This window comes from Eschrichtius robustus, chromosome 12 (genome assembly GCF_028021215.1).
Source record: "Eschrichtius robustus isolate mEscRob2 chromosome 12, mEscRob2.pri, whole genome shotgun sequence".
NCBI lineage: Eukaryota > Metazoa > Chordata > Mammalia > Artiodactyla > Eschrichtiidae > Eschrichtius > Eschrichtius robustus.
The window spans coordinates 69,815,716-69,831,046 of record NC_090835.1 but is presented as its reverse complement, the minus strand read 5'-3'; the positions used below and the strand labels follow the sequence as shown (position 1 = coordinate 69,831,046).

General features: G+C 34.5%; 1 protein-coding gene across 4 annotated transcripts in view; it reads left to right on the top strand.

The window, feature by feature from the left end:
- Positions 1-15,331, top strand: part of SRPK1 (SRSF protein kinase 1) — a 92,212-nt gene that overhangs the window by 46,093 nt on the left and 30,788 nt on the right. For all 4 annotated transcript variants that reach the window (XM_068557374.1, XM_068557373.1, XM_068557372.1 and 1 more), the window contains 4 exons: positions 7,876-7,994; positions 9,022-9,130; positions 10,051-10,138; positions 11,216-11,303. In XM_068557374.1, coding sequence (XP_068413475.1) covers positions 7,876-7,994; positions 9,022-9,130; positions 10,051-10,138; positions 11,216-11,303 — 404 coding nt within the window. The remainder of the gene's footprint in view (positions 1-7,875; positions 7,995-9,021; positions 9,131-10,050; positions 10,139-11,215; positions 11,304-15,331) is intronic.

The following is a 15,331-nucleotide window of genomic DNA, read 5'->3' as shown; positions in this document are numbered from 1 at the left end:
CTTTCAGTTGAGATTGTTTTGAATTTATGGATTACTTTCTGGAAAATTGACACTTAAAGTTTTGATTCTTCCCATCTAGGAGTATTCTATAGCTTGCTTTTGTTAGTTTGTTAAAGCACCATATACCCTTCAGATGTGTGTGTTTCTAGATTTTAGAGCTATTGCTGTTGCAAATTTATTTTTATCTGTTACATTTTTTATTGGTTATTGCCATTATTTAGAAATACTTTTGTTTTTGTAATTTGTATGGTAGTTTGTTTCTTCCTTGCCTAAAACTCTTTATTGGTTGTACTAATTTTTCTCCAATTTTCTAGGTAAATAGCCACTTTGTAATGGTGACAGTTCTGGTTCTTTTTCTTGCCTTAAATTATTATCTGTGACTGCAAGTACAACTTTGAAAAGTAGCCATTAAACTGTGTAATTGTGATGAACATCTGTCTTTTGTAGGAATGCTCCTATAATGTTTCTGTGATTTTCTAATAGATAACTTTGAGTTGAGTAAGTTTTTCTCCACTTCATTCCTAGATTACCAAGTGTTTCAGTCTCAAATGCATCTTGAATTTTGTCAGATGTCGTCATAATTTTTCTAAGAGTTTTCTTCTGTACATATATTAAATAGTGAATAACAGTAAGTTTCCTGTTTGATTATCCTTTTATGTCTGCTTGTGAATATTACAATATTCAGTAGTTGTATATGAAGTTCACTGGTGAAACTGAGCAGTAGTTTTCAGTTTGTTGTGTGTGTGTGTGCACACGCACGCACGCACACGTGCATGCATCTGTGTTATTCTCTTCTGCTTTGGATGTCAGGGTTATGCTAGTGCTCTCAAATTAACTGGAAAGCTTTTCCAACTCTTAGAGATGCACTGGTACACTTTATTAACTGGTATTCTTTGTTGAAAATGTAGTAACACTTGACCTTACTGTCTGACCAACTGAACTTGTTGCCTTTTGGGGTGACTCTTCAATTATTTAATCTCCATGATTGTTATATCTCTGTGGGGTTTTTTTTTTAATTAGTTTTGCCAGAGGCTTATCTATCTTATTAATCTTTTTCAAATAATTAACTTTCAATTTAGAGTTAAAATTTTACTCCTTTTATTTCTAGCTCTTTATTCAGTTAACAACAGCTTTTCTTGTTTTCTAATTGGTATACTCATGGTTATAAATTTTTCTCTTGAGTAAAGCTGAGTATGTCATAGATTTTAACATGTAATGCACTTATACCTAAATACTTTGAAATTTTAAATTTCATTTCCTCTTTAATTCAAGATCTGCCAAGATATTTTCATTTTATTCTATAGTATGCCAATTTTTTTTTAATGTTTGGAAAGAGTGGATATAAAGTTACATATACGAGAATATATCAATTTAGATCGAACTTGTTTGTTATTTAAATTCTCTCTGTGCACTTTTCATTTATTTGAATTGTTTATTCTCCATAAAACAAACAGAAGAATCTAAGTTAACTATAGAAAATTTTTGTGCAGATATAGATTTTTTTCATGAATTAGGCATGCAGTTGAATCTCTCCCCTTTCCCCATTGCCACCATTTGTATTTTGTGATAAAGCCGTGATTAACCTGAGAGAGGCAATATAAAGTCACTTTTTGGGGTAACTTGATGGATAAGGTCAGTAAGATTCCCAAGTGTCTGATAATGTTTTAGCAAAATCTCAATAAGCCAACCATATGTTAGATTCATACTTGAACTTGAAAGCAATGAGAGCCAATATTTTTTAAACAAAATATTTGAGATATACAAAAAAAGAAAAAAGAATAAAATAATAAATAATAAAATGGTAGCTCCTACCCAGCTTAAGAAAATGTCATTACTGTACAGGTGATGCCCACTTGTACTCCTCCTTGATCATATCTCTATATTATAGTTCACTTGTGGAATTAATAGCTATCCTGAATTTATCCTGTATTTCTTTTGTGTTGTTGTTTCGTTTTTCATTCTTTTTTCTCAGCTTTTTAAAAACTGAGATATAATTGACATATTGTGTAAGTTTAAAGTGTACAACCTATTGATTTGGTGGATCTATATCACATTGATGGATTTATATTACATTATGATTGCCATTGTAGTATTAGCTAATATCTCTGTTACATCTCATAATTATTATTTCTTCCAGTGGTGGGAACAGTTAAGATCTAGTCTCTTAGAAAGTTTTATGTTCGTAATACAGTTTTATTGTCTATAATCACTGTACTGTGTGTTAGATCTCTAGGATTTATTTACCTACTAGTTGCAGTTGTGTAATTCTTTATATTTTAACTATATATTGGCTGTTTTGTATGTTTTAAAAATTTGATTGAAGGTGATGCATTGTGTTTATTCTGCAGCTTGCTATTTGCATTCCATCTTATGTTTGTGCAGTTTATTCAAGCTGATGCTTGTAGCTTATTCATTTTCACTGTTGGGTATAGTATTTTATTATATCAAAATACTATAACTTACTCATTCTCCTCTTGATGGACATTTAGTTGTTTCCTGCTTTTCGTTATTACAAACAGTGCTGCTCTGAACACGATTGTATATGCTTCTTCTAGGGTGTTCATAGCAGCAAGATTCATAATAGCTAAAGAGTGGAAACAACCCAAATGTCCATCAGCTGATTAATGGATAAATTAAAATGTGGTCTATCCATATAATGGAATATTATTCAGCCATAAAAAGTAATGAAGTACTGATACATCCTACAACATGGATAAACCTTGAAAACATGTTAAGTGAAAGAAGTCAGTCACAAACGACTGCATAATATGTGATTCCGTTTATATGAAATATGCAGAATAAGCAAATTCATAGAGACAGAAAGTAGACTAGTGTTTCCCAGAGTCTGGGGGAAGAGTGTAATGGTGAGTGACTGTTAATGGGTTTGGGGCTTTTGGGGTTGGGGGGGGGAATGAAAATGTTCTAAATTTAGATTGTGGTGATATTGCACAACTCTGAATATACTAAAACCACTGAACTGTACACTTTAGATTGGTGAGCTTATGGCATGTGAATTATATCTCACTAAAGAAGTTAAAGATAATTTCTAGGACAGTATTTTTCAAACCCAACCCACTAGTAGGTTATAAACCAATTTTAGTGAGTCAGAATAGAGTTTGCAGGGTGTTTTTGTTTTGAGCTGTAAGAATTTCTTCATTTATTCTTTAGAAAATGGGAGCGGGGAGCTCACGTGGCTAGTTTGAGTATATAAATTCATGAAATGTTTAAGTGAAAACTCGTAAATAGCATATTTATGATAGTTATGAATATATAATATTTGGCTGCAAAAAATTCAGTAAATTTTTGTTTGGTACTTTGGTTTTACTGTTTATTTGGGTGATTAGTGATGATTGTACCAGAAATGGAATCTTGAAAGGATCCTCGGAAATACGAGAGAACACTCTAATTTGGCTTTTATCATCTCTTTGTTCACACTCCAGAGTTTCCGTGTCAAATCTGTCAAGCTTTTCCGCTACTTTCTGCCTTTCTCCCAGATTTTTGCCTTGGCTCTATTCTGTACCACAGCCAAATACATTCCTATTTCTAACATTCTGGTGTTTTGATCAGGTTATAAATTGACTCCTTTGGAAGCATACTGCTATTAAAATTAGATCTGTTGTCCATTTCAGTTTATATTCGAGATTTTGTAGATGGTACTGGGTTAAATTTTATATGCTTTGAGAGCTTTAAAGTACTGATACAGTTTTTGTCTTCTGAATATGAATAACAAATACTTGAGGCATGAAAATAGATATGAAGAGTTTAAAATCACAGATTGAAACTATTTTAGAACTCTCCTTTTTTGTTCTAGGAAGAATTGTTTTCAGTTTCAAATGTTAATAAACTGAAATTTCTTTCTGTAATACTTCTTCAGATTTTTTATACTATTTTCTTATAACAACCATCAATCAAAGTTATAGTGGTTTTGAGCTCGTTAATCATGTCATCGTCTTATCCTCATTATCTAATAGTAACTATCTCTGTTTTCTCAAATTTTCTCTTTTTGTTTTTGGTTTTTGTCTTTCTGACAGGCTTTTTTTTTTTTTTTGGCTGTGTTGGGTCTTCGTTTCTGTGCGAGGGCTTTCTCTAGTTGTGGCAAGCGGGGGCCACTCTTCATCGCAGCGCGCGGGCCTCTCACTATCATGGCCTCTCTTGTTGCGGAGCACAGGCTCCAGACGCGCAGGCTCAGCAGTTGTGGCTCACGGGCCTAGTTGCTCCGCGGCACGTGGGATCCTCCCAGACCAGGGCTCGAACCCGTGTCCCCTGCATTGGCAGGCAGATTCTCAACCACTGCGCCACCAGGGAAGCCCGGCTTTTTTTTTTTAATTTATTTTATTGAAGTATAGTTGATTTACAGTGTTGTGTTAATTACTGTTGTACAGCAAAATAATTCAGTTATACATATAAATATGTTCTTTTTCATATTCTTTTCCATTATGGTTTATCACAGGATATTGAGTATAGTCCCCAGTGCTATACAGTAGGACCGTAGTTTATCCATTCTATATATAATAGTTTGCACCTGCTAATCCTAAACTCCCAGCCCATCCCTCTCCCACCCACTCCTGCTTGACAGCCACAAGTCTATTCTTTATGTCTATAACTGGGACCTTTAGTCAGTAAAACTGGTGTGTGTGTTTTGGCACGAGGCTGGGAAAAAATTAGACTGAGGATGTCATTAAAAGGCAATATTTAACGTGAGGGGCTTGTGGTTGCCAGGCCATTTTTGCCTTCCTCTGACAGAGGCTTTTTTCAGTTGTCTGATGTTCATTGATTGACATCATGTATAAAAAGCATAGCATTAGTAAAGCATGGGCAGTTTGAGAAAGCCAAGACAATGCAGGGATCAGAAGGAAACTTAAAAACTATAATCATATCCTGAAGAGAAAAGAAGGCGTAGGAGTCTGTCGAAAAAGTATGTTCAAGAGAGAAAAAAAAAAGTATGGGAAACTAAAATATGGTAGAAATTTAAAGGATAATACAAGTTAGGAAGATAAATCTGGAAAGTAGAATGAAAAACTTAAAGATGCATAAATAAGAGAAAATATAAGAAGATTAATGAAGTAGACCAGTAGATCCAGAATCTGGAGGGGGAAAAGTTCCAGAGAGAGTAGACAATATGAAGAAGATTGAATTTTCAGTGAATTACAGGAAATTTTCTCAACTGAATGAATCTCTATTTTGCAAGTACATAGAAAGTACTTAGCAAGATGGATTTTTTTAAAAGCCACTCTGGAAATTTCAGAACATGGGGATTAAAGAGAAGGTCCTTCAAAACAAAAAACAAACAAAAAACACCTTCCAGGGAGAAAAACAAGCCCTATTTCAAAGCTCAGAAGACATTGATGGACTTGTCAACAGCACCACTGAAAGCTAGAACGCAACAGAGCAGTGTATTTTATACCCAGACTGGCAGTCAAGGATGAGAATAAAATAAAATAAAGATAGGAGAGATCTTAATAAATTTACCTCCCATGCACTCATTCTCCAGAAGTTACTGATAAATGTGCACTATGAAAATGGAGTAAATCAAGATAGAGGAAGACTGTGGGATTGAGGACACAGGACATCCAACACACACAGAGATGACAGAACATTTAAGACATTATGTATATACTTAAAATTAATAAATATAAATTAAGTGTATTTTTTAATGAAATTTAAAAGTTAAAAATTGGATTTTTTCCCCTTTTGTTGATCAATTTCTCTTATTGATTTAGAATGAGACAGGATTTTCTTCTGTACCAGGCATGGTCAGGATAGAGACTTGTATTTTACATTGAGACCTGGAACTTATAATTCCTTTTTGAATCCTTGAACCGGGAATGATACTTAATAATGTTCGGTTTTATAACTAAAAACAACTTCACAAATACATATTCTTCCAAAAATGTTGCGAATCTTTAAAAAATAAATTTTTAACTTTACTACTCCCATGATACTTGTGGAATTGTAATATTCCAGCATTTTCATGTCTGTTTTTTGCTACTTATATTTCACTACTTTTCAAAAATTTCTCAATTGTAGTTCTTAAAATGAAATTTTAATTGCAAAAGGCAACAAGTTTGAAATCAGAGAATTTGTTTTAGAAACATGTCTTAATCATAAATTTGGAAATGTTCATTCAGACTCATTATTTCCACTTAGGAAAGTAAGCCAGGTAGTTCCATACTGAATAAATTTCCCAAGGACATGTTTTCACTGAGAATGAACACATTGAATCCTGCAGTTTTATAACTACTTTTGTATCCTCTGGGGGACAAAAAAGTACCAAGAATTGAGGCAGGTTGGAATGGCCACCAAAAATCTAAATCTAGCCATGCTTGCCAAGGTATTTCTTAGGTCTTAACAGCCCATGTAACTGATTCTGCTATTATAATTTTCTGTTAAATTGAATCTTTTGAAAAAACAATCTGATGAAACAGGTTTGAAAACACAAATAAAATACTGGAAAATGGGAATTAAAATTCCTTTTCCTACAACTACTGAAAAGAGTGCTATGGACACTGTTTCTTTTGCTTAAAGCTTTACGAAGCAGGCAGCTAATAAGTGTCAGAGCCTGAATGCAAATCCAAGTCTTTCTGCCTCCTGAACTACTACTCAGTGCTCAAAAATTTTGATATGACTAATTGACGGCATGTAGAGAAAGGAATCAATTTGGAAGTGTTTAATACATTATAAAATGAGATACCATTTTTACCTGTTAAATAAGCTAAGTTTTCTGAACTTAGTAATACTTAAATACTGGAAGCCCATATGTAGCTGGAGGTGTAATTCACTACAACCCTATCAGAAAAGTCATACTATGTAATAATCCTAAAAACTGTTCATGGCCACAGACTGGAAGGAAATAGTCCAAAGTGTTAATATGTTCAGAGTAGAGATCTAACAAAATAATTATTTTCCAAATTTCCTACATTTAACTTTTTTTTTTTTTTAATTTATTTTTGGCTGTAGTGGGTCTTCACTGCTGTGTGCAGGCTTCTCCTTGTGGTGGCTTCTTTTGTTGCAGAGCATGGGCTCTAGGTGCGTGGGCTTCAGTAGTTGTGGCATACGGCCTCAGTAGTTGTGGTACGCAGGCACTAGAGCGCACGGGCTTCAGTAGTTGCAGTGCATGGGCTCGTGGCACGTGGCACGTGGGCTCTAGGGTGCAGGCTTCAGTAGTTGTGGCGAACAGGCTTAGTTGCTTCGCGGCATGTGGGATCTTCCCAGACCAGGGATCAAACCCGTGTCCCCTGCATTGGCAGGCGGATTCTTAACCACTGCACCACCAGGGAAGTCCTAACATGTTATTTTTATAAATAGGGGAAATGTTTCTATCTTTATCTGGTAGTTTAACTTTAGGGAAATAATTCTAAATACAGAATAAAGATTACCTAAAAATACTCAACAGCTTTATTTTTTAGTAGTGAAACATTAGAAACAAATGTCCAGCTGAGCAGAATGTACCAGAGTAAATAGTGATACTTCTATGGGAAATATGTAAGACTTAAGAGATTGCATAGGTATGAGGGGGAAAGTTTACAGTATAATAGGCAAAGCCGGATACAGATTTGTTTATCAAGTATGTGATTACCGATATATATTTTTATAAAAATACAGCAGATTACTGGAAGAAGGTCTAGTAGTTTTATCAGCAATTTTGTTTGGACATTGAGATTCAAGTAATTTTTTCCCTTTGTACTTTTATATATTTTCCAGATTTTATTTAGTCATGTACTGACTTTTTAAGGCTAATATTTTCCTAACATGAGGTAAAGTGATAGGTAATGTTTTCCTAGGCTGCCACTACATAACATTCTGTTTGTAGTATCTGTTAATTGGTCCTGTTTTCTTCTGTCCATATGGAATGAACATGTTTGTATTATTTCTTAGATCTGAAACTCAGCACCGAGGCTCTGCTCCCCACTCCGAGAGTGATCTCCCAGAGCAGGAAGAGGAGATTCTGGGATCTGATGATGATGAGCAGGAAGATCCCAATGATTATTGTAAAGGTAAGATTTTCTGTGAGGAGATACTAAGTAAGATGTGATCCACGTATATGCAGTTTTTCATTTGAATATTTGGTTTATCAGCGTAAACAGTATTAATGCTTTCTGCTTATTGCATCCTTTTCTCTAAGTATAGGAATTAGTATTTCCTTTTACTTAATTAAAGCTTAGTTTAAATTAAATTTGTTTCTACTCCTTAAAAACGATAGTGCATATTTACCTTAGAAAATTTCAGAAATATGTTAAACAAGAAGAAAACAAAAGCCGTCTATAATGCTGTCACCCAGAAGTAACCAGTGGTAAGATTTGGTATGTAGACTTTTGAAAAACACCTTTCACTACTCTTTTCTCAAAGTGATGATTGCTAAGATACATTAAACTGGAATTATAGATACTTAAACTGTGTCATAAGGTTGCCTGTTATCTTTTCTGTTTCTTTTATGAAACTTTCCAGGATTCTTGGGTAGGATATTATAACAGAATATCTCTTAACCATTGAGGAGAACCTGGTTCTTCTCAGTAGGCAGAGATGCATGTTTAAATCCCTTGATTCCTGCCACTGTTGGCAGCCTTTTCAGGCCTTCCTGGTTTTTATGTTTTAGAAAAGCAATTTCTTTTTTTAAAGTTAAATAAATGGAATTCATTAATCTCTCTCCTAAAAAAACATCCTGAGACTACAACTATAAATAGATTTATATGTTTAGATAAATCTTGGATTACTGAGGGGCAAGAATGTTGTGAAACATAACCTTATTTTTGTTTGAGGATGACTTATTTTTTTAAGTAATCATTGGTTGTTCCACAAAGCATCACTTGCTCACTCTAAATCATTACTCTTATTCTTTAAGATATTTTTTGTAACATGAGCTCAATAATACTGTGTTGCTGACTTGACTTAACATTTTCTTTTGTTGAGTTGGTTGTGTTAGAAGAAACCATTTTTATTTGCTAAAAGGTGTATAGATGTTGAAAAATGTGTTGTGAGATACCTTTTCCTACTACTTAACTATTTCCCCCCTGTTTCTTCCAGGAGGTTATCATCTTGTGAAAATCGGAGATCTATTTAATGGGAGATATCATGTGATCCGAAAGTTGGGCTGGGGACACTTTTCAACAGTGTGGTTATCATGGGATATTCAGTAAGTTTTAGTGATCCTGCAAGAGAATTAGGTGATTCCTAAATGTTTGTGTCTGATTTTCCACTTTTAGTCTAAGCTCTAGACTGATTTCTTGATAAGAATCTTATTACTGAGAATCTTGATGTTCTTGGGCAAATGACTTTCCTCAGATGAAGAGTCAGCTTAGAGGAGACACAAGATTGACTAAATTAGTATCAGTAAGGCGCTTGAAACTCCCAAATTCAAAACATTACAAATACCCAAAGAAAGTGTAGTATGTAAGTTCATAGTTTTTCTCATTGGAGTAGAGCTAAATTTTTAGATGATGCCCTAGACCAACCTTTGTGAAATTACTTATTTTCTTGTATTTTGTTTTGATAACAGATTTGTTCAGCCATACAGTATAAAACTTCTCTACATAAAAATCACAGGCAATTAACATTGGATGTTTACCTAAAAGTGTACCATCTATCTTTGGTGAGACAGCAGTTGCTATCTATGTGCTTAATTTTTTTATCAGTTTTTCACCCAAGTATTTCTTCTGGCTTCTTAGAGGAAAGTATTATAGCTTTTAACCTTTTAGGTTTTGCTATACAGATATACAGAATACTTCTGATTTGGTGGAGCTTTCCCCCTTATTTATCCCCACTTCATGGTTTTACTTGGATTCACGGAGCAGTCAGAAAGTAGATTTTAACTTAGAGGAAATGTTTGGTGACTGACATTACCCAGGAACAGATTTTCTTCTTCTCATAAGTTAAATTTGGCCAGTTAGTGCTATTAACAGGTACAGGTGATCCCATAGTAGTAGTTCGTGTTTGAGTACAGGGAATATGAAGTCAATATTTGTACTTCTGTCACTGTCTCCCAGTTATAGTTAAATCTTAGCTTCCTAACATAAAGGTAGAGCATTTAGTCTTAATCGCCTGTTTGTTTCTTAGGGGGAAGAAGTTTGTGGCAATGAAAGTAGTTAAAAGTGCTGAACATTATACCGAAACAGCACTAGATGAAATCCGGTTGCTGAAATCAGTAAGTATTAGATTGTATGTGTGAGCTGCAAAGCATTATAAATAAATGAAGTTTTATTCAGTTAAGATATACCAAGTGTATACTCTTTGGCATGGCTAATTTTTACTGTAAAGTTCTAGTATCCTTAAAGAGGTAGAGGAAGACCGTATTTACACATCCTGTGTATGGGGTAGGGAACTGGTGGAATATGCTGCGATGGGAATTTTCCCTACATATACAATGGAAAAAAACCTTGCAAATAAACAAAAATGTTTATTGAGTATGTTTCATGTGCCAGATAGCACAAAGAATGTTTTTCTTTCCTGCTATGGTTAAAAGAAAAGTTGTGTGAATAAATATATAATATCTATTTTGTTTTAAAATCTTATACAAATATATAAAAATAAGCACTATATTTACTAATTCCCTTTATTACCTGGAAACTTAGGTAAATATTATCAAAAGCTTATTTTCAGTTTTGTTACAAATTAGTAAATGTCAGTGTAGTAGAAGGAGCTTAAACTCAGAGTTAGAAAACATGAGTTTTAGGGCCAGCTCTATCCGAATATATCCTTCAACTCATCTTTTTATTTCTTCTGAGCCTTAGGTTTTTCATTCGTAAAGTGAGGAAGCTAGACCAGGAGAGCTCCGAGGAAGTACTTTTCAAAGTGCCAGTCTGTGATAAGATAAGGAGCTCATGCCCCAAAGTAAATCAGTGTACTGCTTCCTTCCCTCAGAGTTTTTCTATGAAAAAAAATGAAGGCTGAATAAACAGTATGGTTAGTGCAATGGTTGATTGCATCCTGCAAAAGCTCCTGAATTCCTCCTGGCCTGGTAACTAGCAGTTAATTTGGGAGTAGCAAAATGGTATAATTAAACAATAGTCTTTGTTGATTGTGTTTTCTTTTGTGAACTGCATATATTAAGTTCTTTGTCTGTTTGAGCTATTAAAATTTTATGTTTGTCTCATAGATTTGTATGAGCTCTTTCTTGGAGTAATCCTTTGTTATATTTGCTGCAGATATCCCCTCCCCCACCACCATTTGGTTTATTTCTATGGTTTCCCTTTCGCTAAGCATTGTTTCTTCCCTGTTGTAGGTTCGCAATTCAGATCCTAATGATCCAAATAGAGAAATGGTTGTTCAACTACTAGATGACTTTAAAATATCAGGAGTTAATGGAACACGTATCCTTTTTAAAACCTATTTGAAAACAAATCATGAAATAACTTTATCCCAAAGAAAGGAACGGAGATTTGTACAGGTAACATTGGTCTCTTCTCTCAAAACAAACTATAATCAAATTACTTTATTTTATTGTAAACTTTTGAACACAGATATGAATCAGGTCTCTCTTTGTATGTTGTGATTTTTTAGGCTATTGGCTTTACACTTTTTTCCTTTTTTCAGGCAAATTAAAACCAAACGCAAAAGAAACTTTTTAAAAAAAGAACCTTGTGCTAGTAAGTAGTTTCTATGATTTTTATCAATTAGCGCAGAAATTTTAATGGAGTTAATGAGAAATACTGGGTAAAGGACTTCCCTGGTGGTCCGGTGGTTAAGAATCTGCCTGCCAGTGTAGGGGACATGGGTTCGATCCCTGGTCCAGGAAGATCCGCAGAGCAGCTAAGCCCGTGCGCCACAACTACTGAGCCTGTGCCCTAGAGCCCGCGAGCTGCAACTACTGAAGCCTGCGCACTCTAGGGCCCGTGCTCCACAACAAGAGAAGCCACCGCAGTGAGAAGCCCCCGCACCTCAACGAAGAGTAGCCCCACCTCGCCGCAACTAGAGAAAGCCCACGCGCAGCAATGGAGACCCAGTGCAGCCAAAAATAAATAAATTAATTAATTAAAATTTAAAAGAAAGAAAGAAATACTGGGTAAACAAGAATTTAATGCATTTTATCTCAGTATTTAAGAGGCTGTACATGTATGCTTAAAATCTAAACAGGTGTAATTGTTCACATTCTGTCATAATGGAAAAACTGACTTGTTTTATGTTTTGATCCAGAATTTTAGAATTTTAAAGTTGGAAGGAATGTTAGCTGTTTTTTTCCCCACAGGTTAATATCAGAGTGACATGCACGGAAGTAATTGAAAGGTTGTTGCAACAGCTATGCTTGTAAAGGCCTATCACATTTTTCAGAATGAAAGATGAAGAAGAATCTCACTTGGATTGGAGAGTCTGAAACCTGTTTATAAACTATTTTAAAATGTATAAGGAAAGACATTGCATATATCATTCTACTTTCCCTGCATGTTTAGCTTCTCTTAGCACACATTTTTAATTGCCAGTGATGATCTTTTTTTAAGGAGATGGGCTACATAGGGCCCATCTCTAATCATGTGGACTATGGTTAGAGATTTGAACAGAGAAGCAAGGAGAGAGGATGAGAAAGGAGAGAGAACAGGTGATAACATAAAGATTTTATCTATCATTCTGAAGTTAGTTTTCAGTTACTTCCTTGGAGAAATATAAATCAAATCCCCCCCTTCCCCAAATCTCTAAGGAAACTGGTACAAGAAGCATTCCATACGAATCATCATTTTACGTCTGTTGTGGTCATTTCATAGATGGCTTACTCTGTGTGTGTGTGTGGTATGCATGTTTTCAAAGAATTAAGAGGAAGGCTAACCATGAAATAAAACCATACAGGATGTCATGATGGCCATTAGGTTATGTTTCCCTATTTCTTCATCTTGTACTGTTTCTCACTGTGCCACATTTTCCTATTAATTTGGGAATATTGTAGTAAAACTGTAGAAATATTCTAAATAGTCTCCTCAGTAATGCTGAGTACCTTTATTTGACCCTAAGCAAGAAGGCTTTGTTTTTAACTATTGAAATATCTTATTAGATTTGAACTTCAAGTTCTAAGGTATTTTCCAGACACTACCAGATGGTTTCTCTGTAGTTTCTATCCACTGAGTTCCTTTTTTATTCATTTCTGTCTTTATCCATAGCCATTTCTCTTTGCCCTTCCTCTTACTTGTCTCCCAGCTATCTTGGCTACTGCATTATTTGCTGCTTCTAGAGATTAGAAAGGATAAAACACAGAGTACTGAGTTAAGGTTTAATGGATTATGTCATTCTCCTGCCCCTCATCTCTTTTCACAACACAGGTACACCTGCATGGAGCTATATATCTGTATTTTTCATTGTATCTGGGCATACTGCCTTTTCTCTGGAGCACTGTCCTTTCTCATATTGAAGTATCACAGGACTCTGAACTAGAAAGTTAATATAGACTTCAGTATAAATGGGTTCATTCTACTTCCATGAGTGGTGAGGGGAGAAGAGTGATTAAGAAGGGACAGCTGATTTTATATAATATTGACATTAGTAAGTGTCATTTTTGGCCACCTATGTGACCTACTATGTTTTAGGAAACCTTTTTTTTTTAGTATGTGTTTTACCTCTTTTGCTAGCTTTTCTTATAAGGCACTCTAAATGTGGCTCTTAATTAGTTTTCAGCCTTTTTTTTTTTTTCCTTTACAACATCTCCCACAAAATTTTTTTCACATATTCTTTTGATATTTTACCCAATTCTTCTTGTTTTTTAAGCTACTGAATGTTTGGTCATTTTTATTTCACTGCTTACAAATTAAAATAACATTGTTGTCAAATTGTAATCTCTCAACAAATGAAAGTTAATATTGAAGCTAGGAACATGAAAATAACTTAAAAATTCTGTTTTCTGGTTTGTTTAATCAGTCTGCATTCTAAAATACCTTATTTTGATATATTTCATATATACAGAAGTAGAATAGTTTGATGAATCCTCATAGATCCATTACCCATTTCAGAAGTTATCAACTCACAGTCTTGTTTTGTCTGTATCTCCTGATAATTTTGTGACCAATCTTAAAGATATGTTTTCATCTGTAATTATTTTAGCATGTATCTCCAAAAGACAAAGACTTAAAATATAACCCCAACACAGTTATTATTCCTAAAACATTGGGGACCAGTTTCTTAAGTCCTTTTTTCTAGTCAGTGTTTCAGTCTCTCCAAATGTCTCATACTTTTTTTTTCTTTTAGTTTTTTAATTCTTAATTTCAGTCAGGAGCCACAAGGTTTTTGACAGTTCCTTTATGATTTGGCACATCAAAATGTTCCAGGCTCATTTTGTGCATTTCTTGTCCCAAACCTGGGGTCAGCCATTTCTTTAAAAAGCCCTAATTCCTATGAGTTGGGAAATGAGAACAGAATCTAAGCGCTAGGTATACACTTTGCTACTGGGTTGATTATTGCCATCACTTTTATGATTTCTTGATCCATTGCAAAGAGCAAATACCTTCATTCCCTTCCCCCCCTTCCTTTTTTTGGGTCACTTGAAGTTGCCCGTGCAGCTTACTTTTGTGGGTGGGTGGGTTTATTTGTTGGTTTGTATTATTTTTTCTTTGTGTATTTCATTTTGGATAGTTTCTATTGCTATACCTTCGAGTTCACTAATCTCATTCTGCAGTGCTTAATCTGCCATTTATCCCATCCAGGGTATTTTTCTGCTTTTCATCTCAGAAGTTCAATTTGGGTCTCTTTTTTTTTTTCTTCCAGTCTTATTGAGGTATAATTGACATACAGCAGTGTATAAGGACTACAGCATAATGATTTGACTTATATACATCATTAAATGATTATCACACAATAATTCATCTCATAAAATAACAAAATTAAATAGAAAAAAATATATTTTTCTTTGTGGTGAGAACTCTTAGACTTTACTCCCAGTAACTTACATATATAACATATAGCATTGTTAATTATATTTATTGTATTGTACATTATATCCCTAGTACTTATCTTGTAACTGGAAATGTATACCTTTTGACTGCCTTCATCCAGTTTCCCCTCCCCTAACCACCACCTCTGGTAACCACAGATTTGATCTTTTTCTTTTGAGTTTGTTTGTTTATTTTTGAAGTATAATTGACCTATAACACTATGTTAGTTCTGGTGCACAATGTGGTGATTTGATATTTCTATACATTTCAAAATGATCACTGTGATAAGTCTACTTAGTTTATGTTACCATACAAAGATATTACGTAGTTATTGACTATATTCCCCACACTGTACATTTCACACCCATGACTCACTTATTTTGCAACTGGAGGTTTGTACTACTTAATCTCTCTCACCTTTTCTTTCCTCCTTCCACCTTCCTCCCCTCTGGCAACCACCTGTTTGTTCTCTGTATCTGTAACTTTCTGTT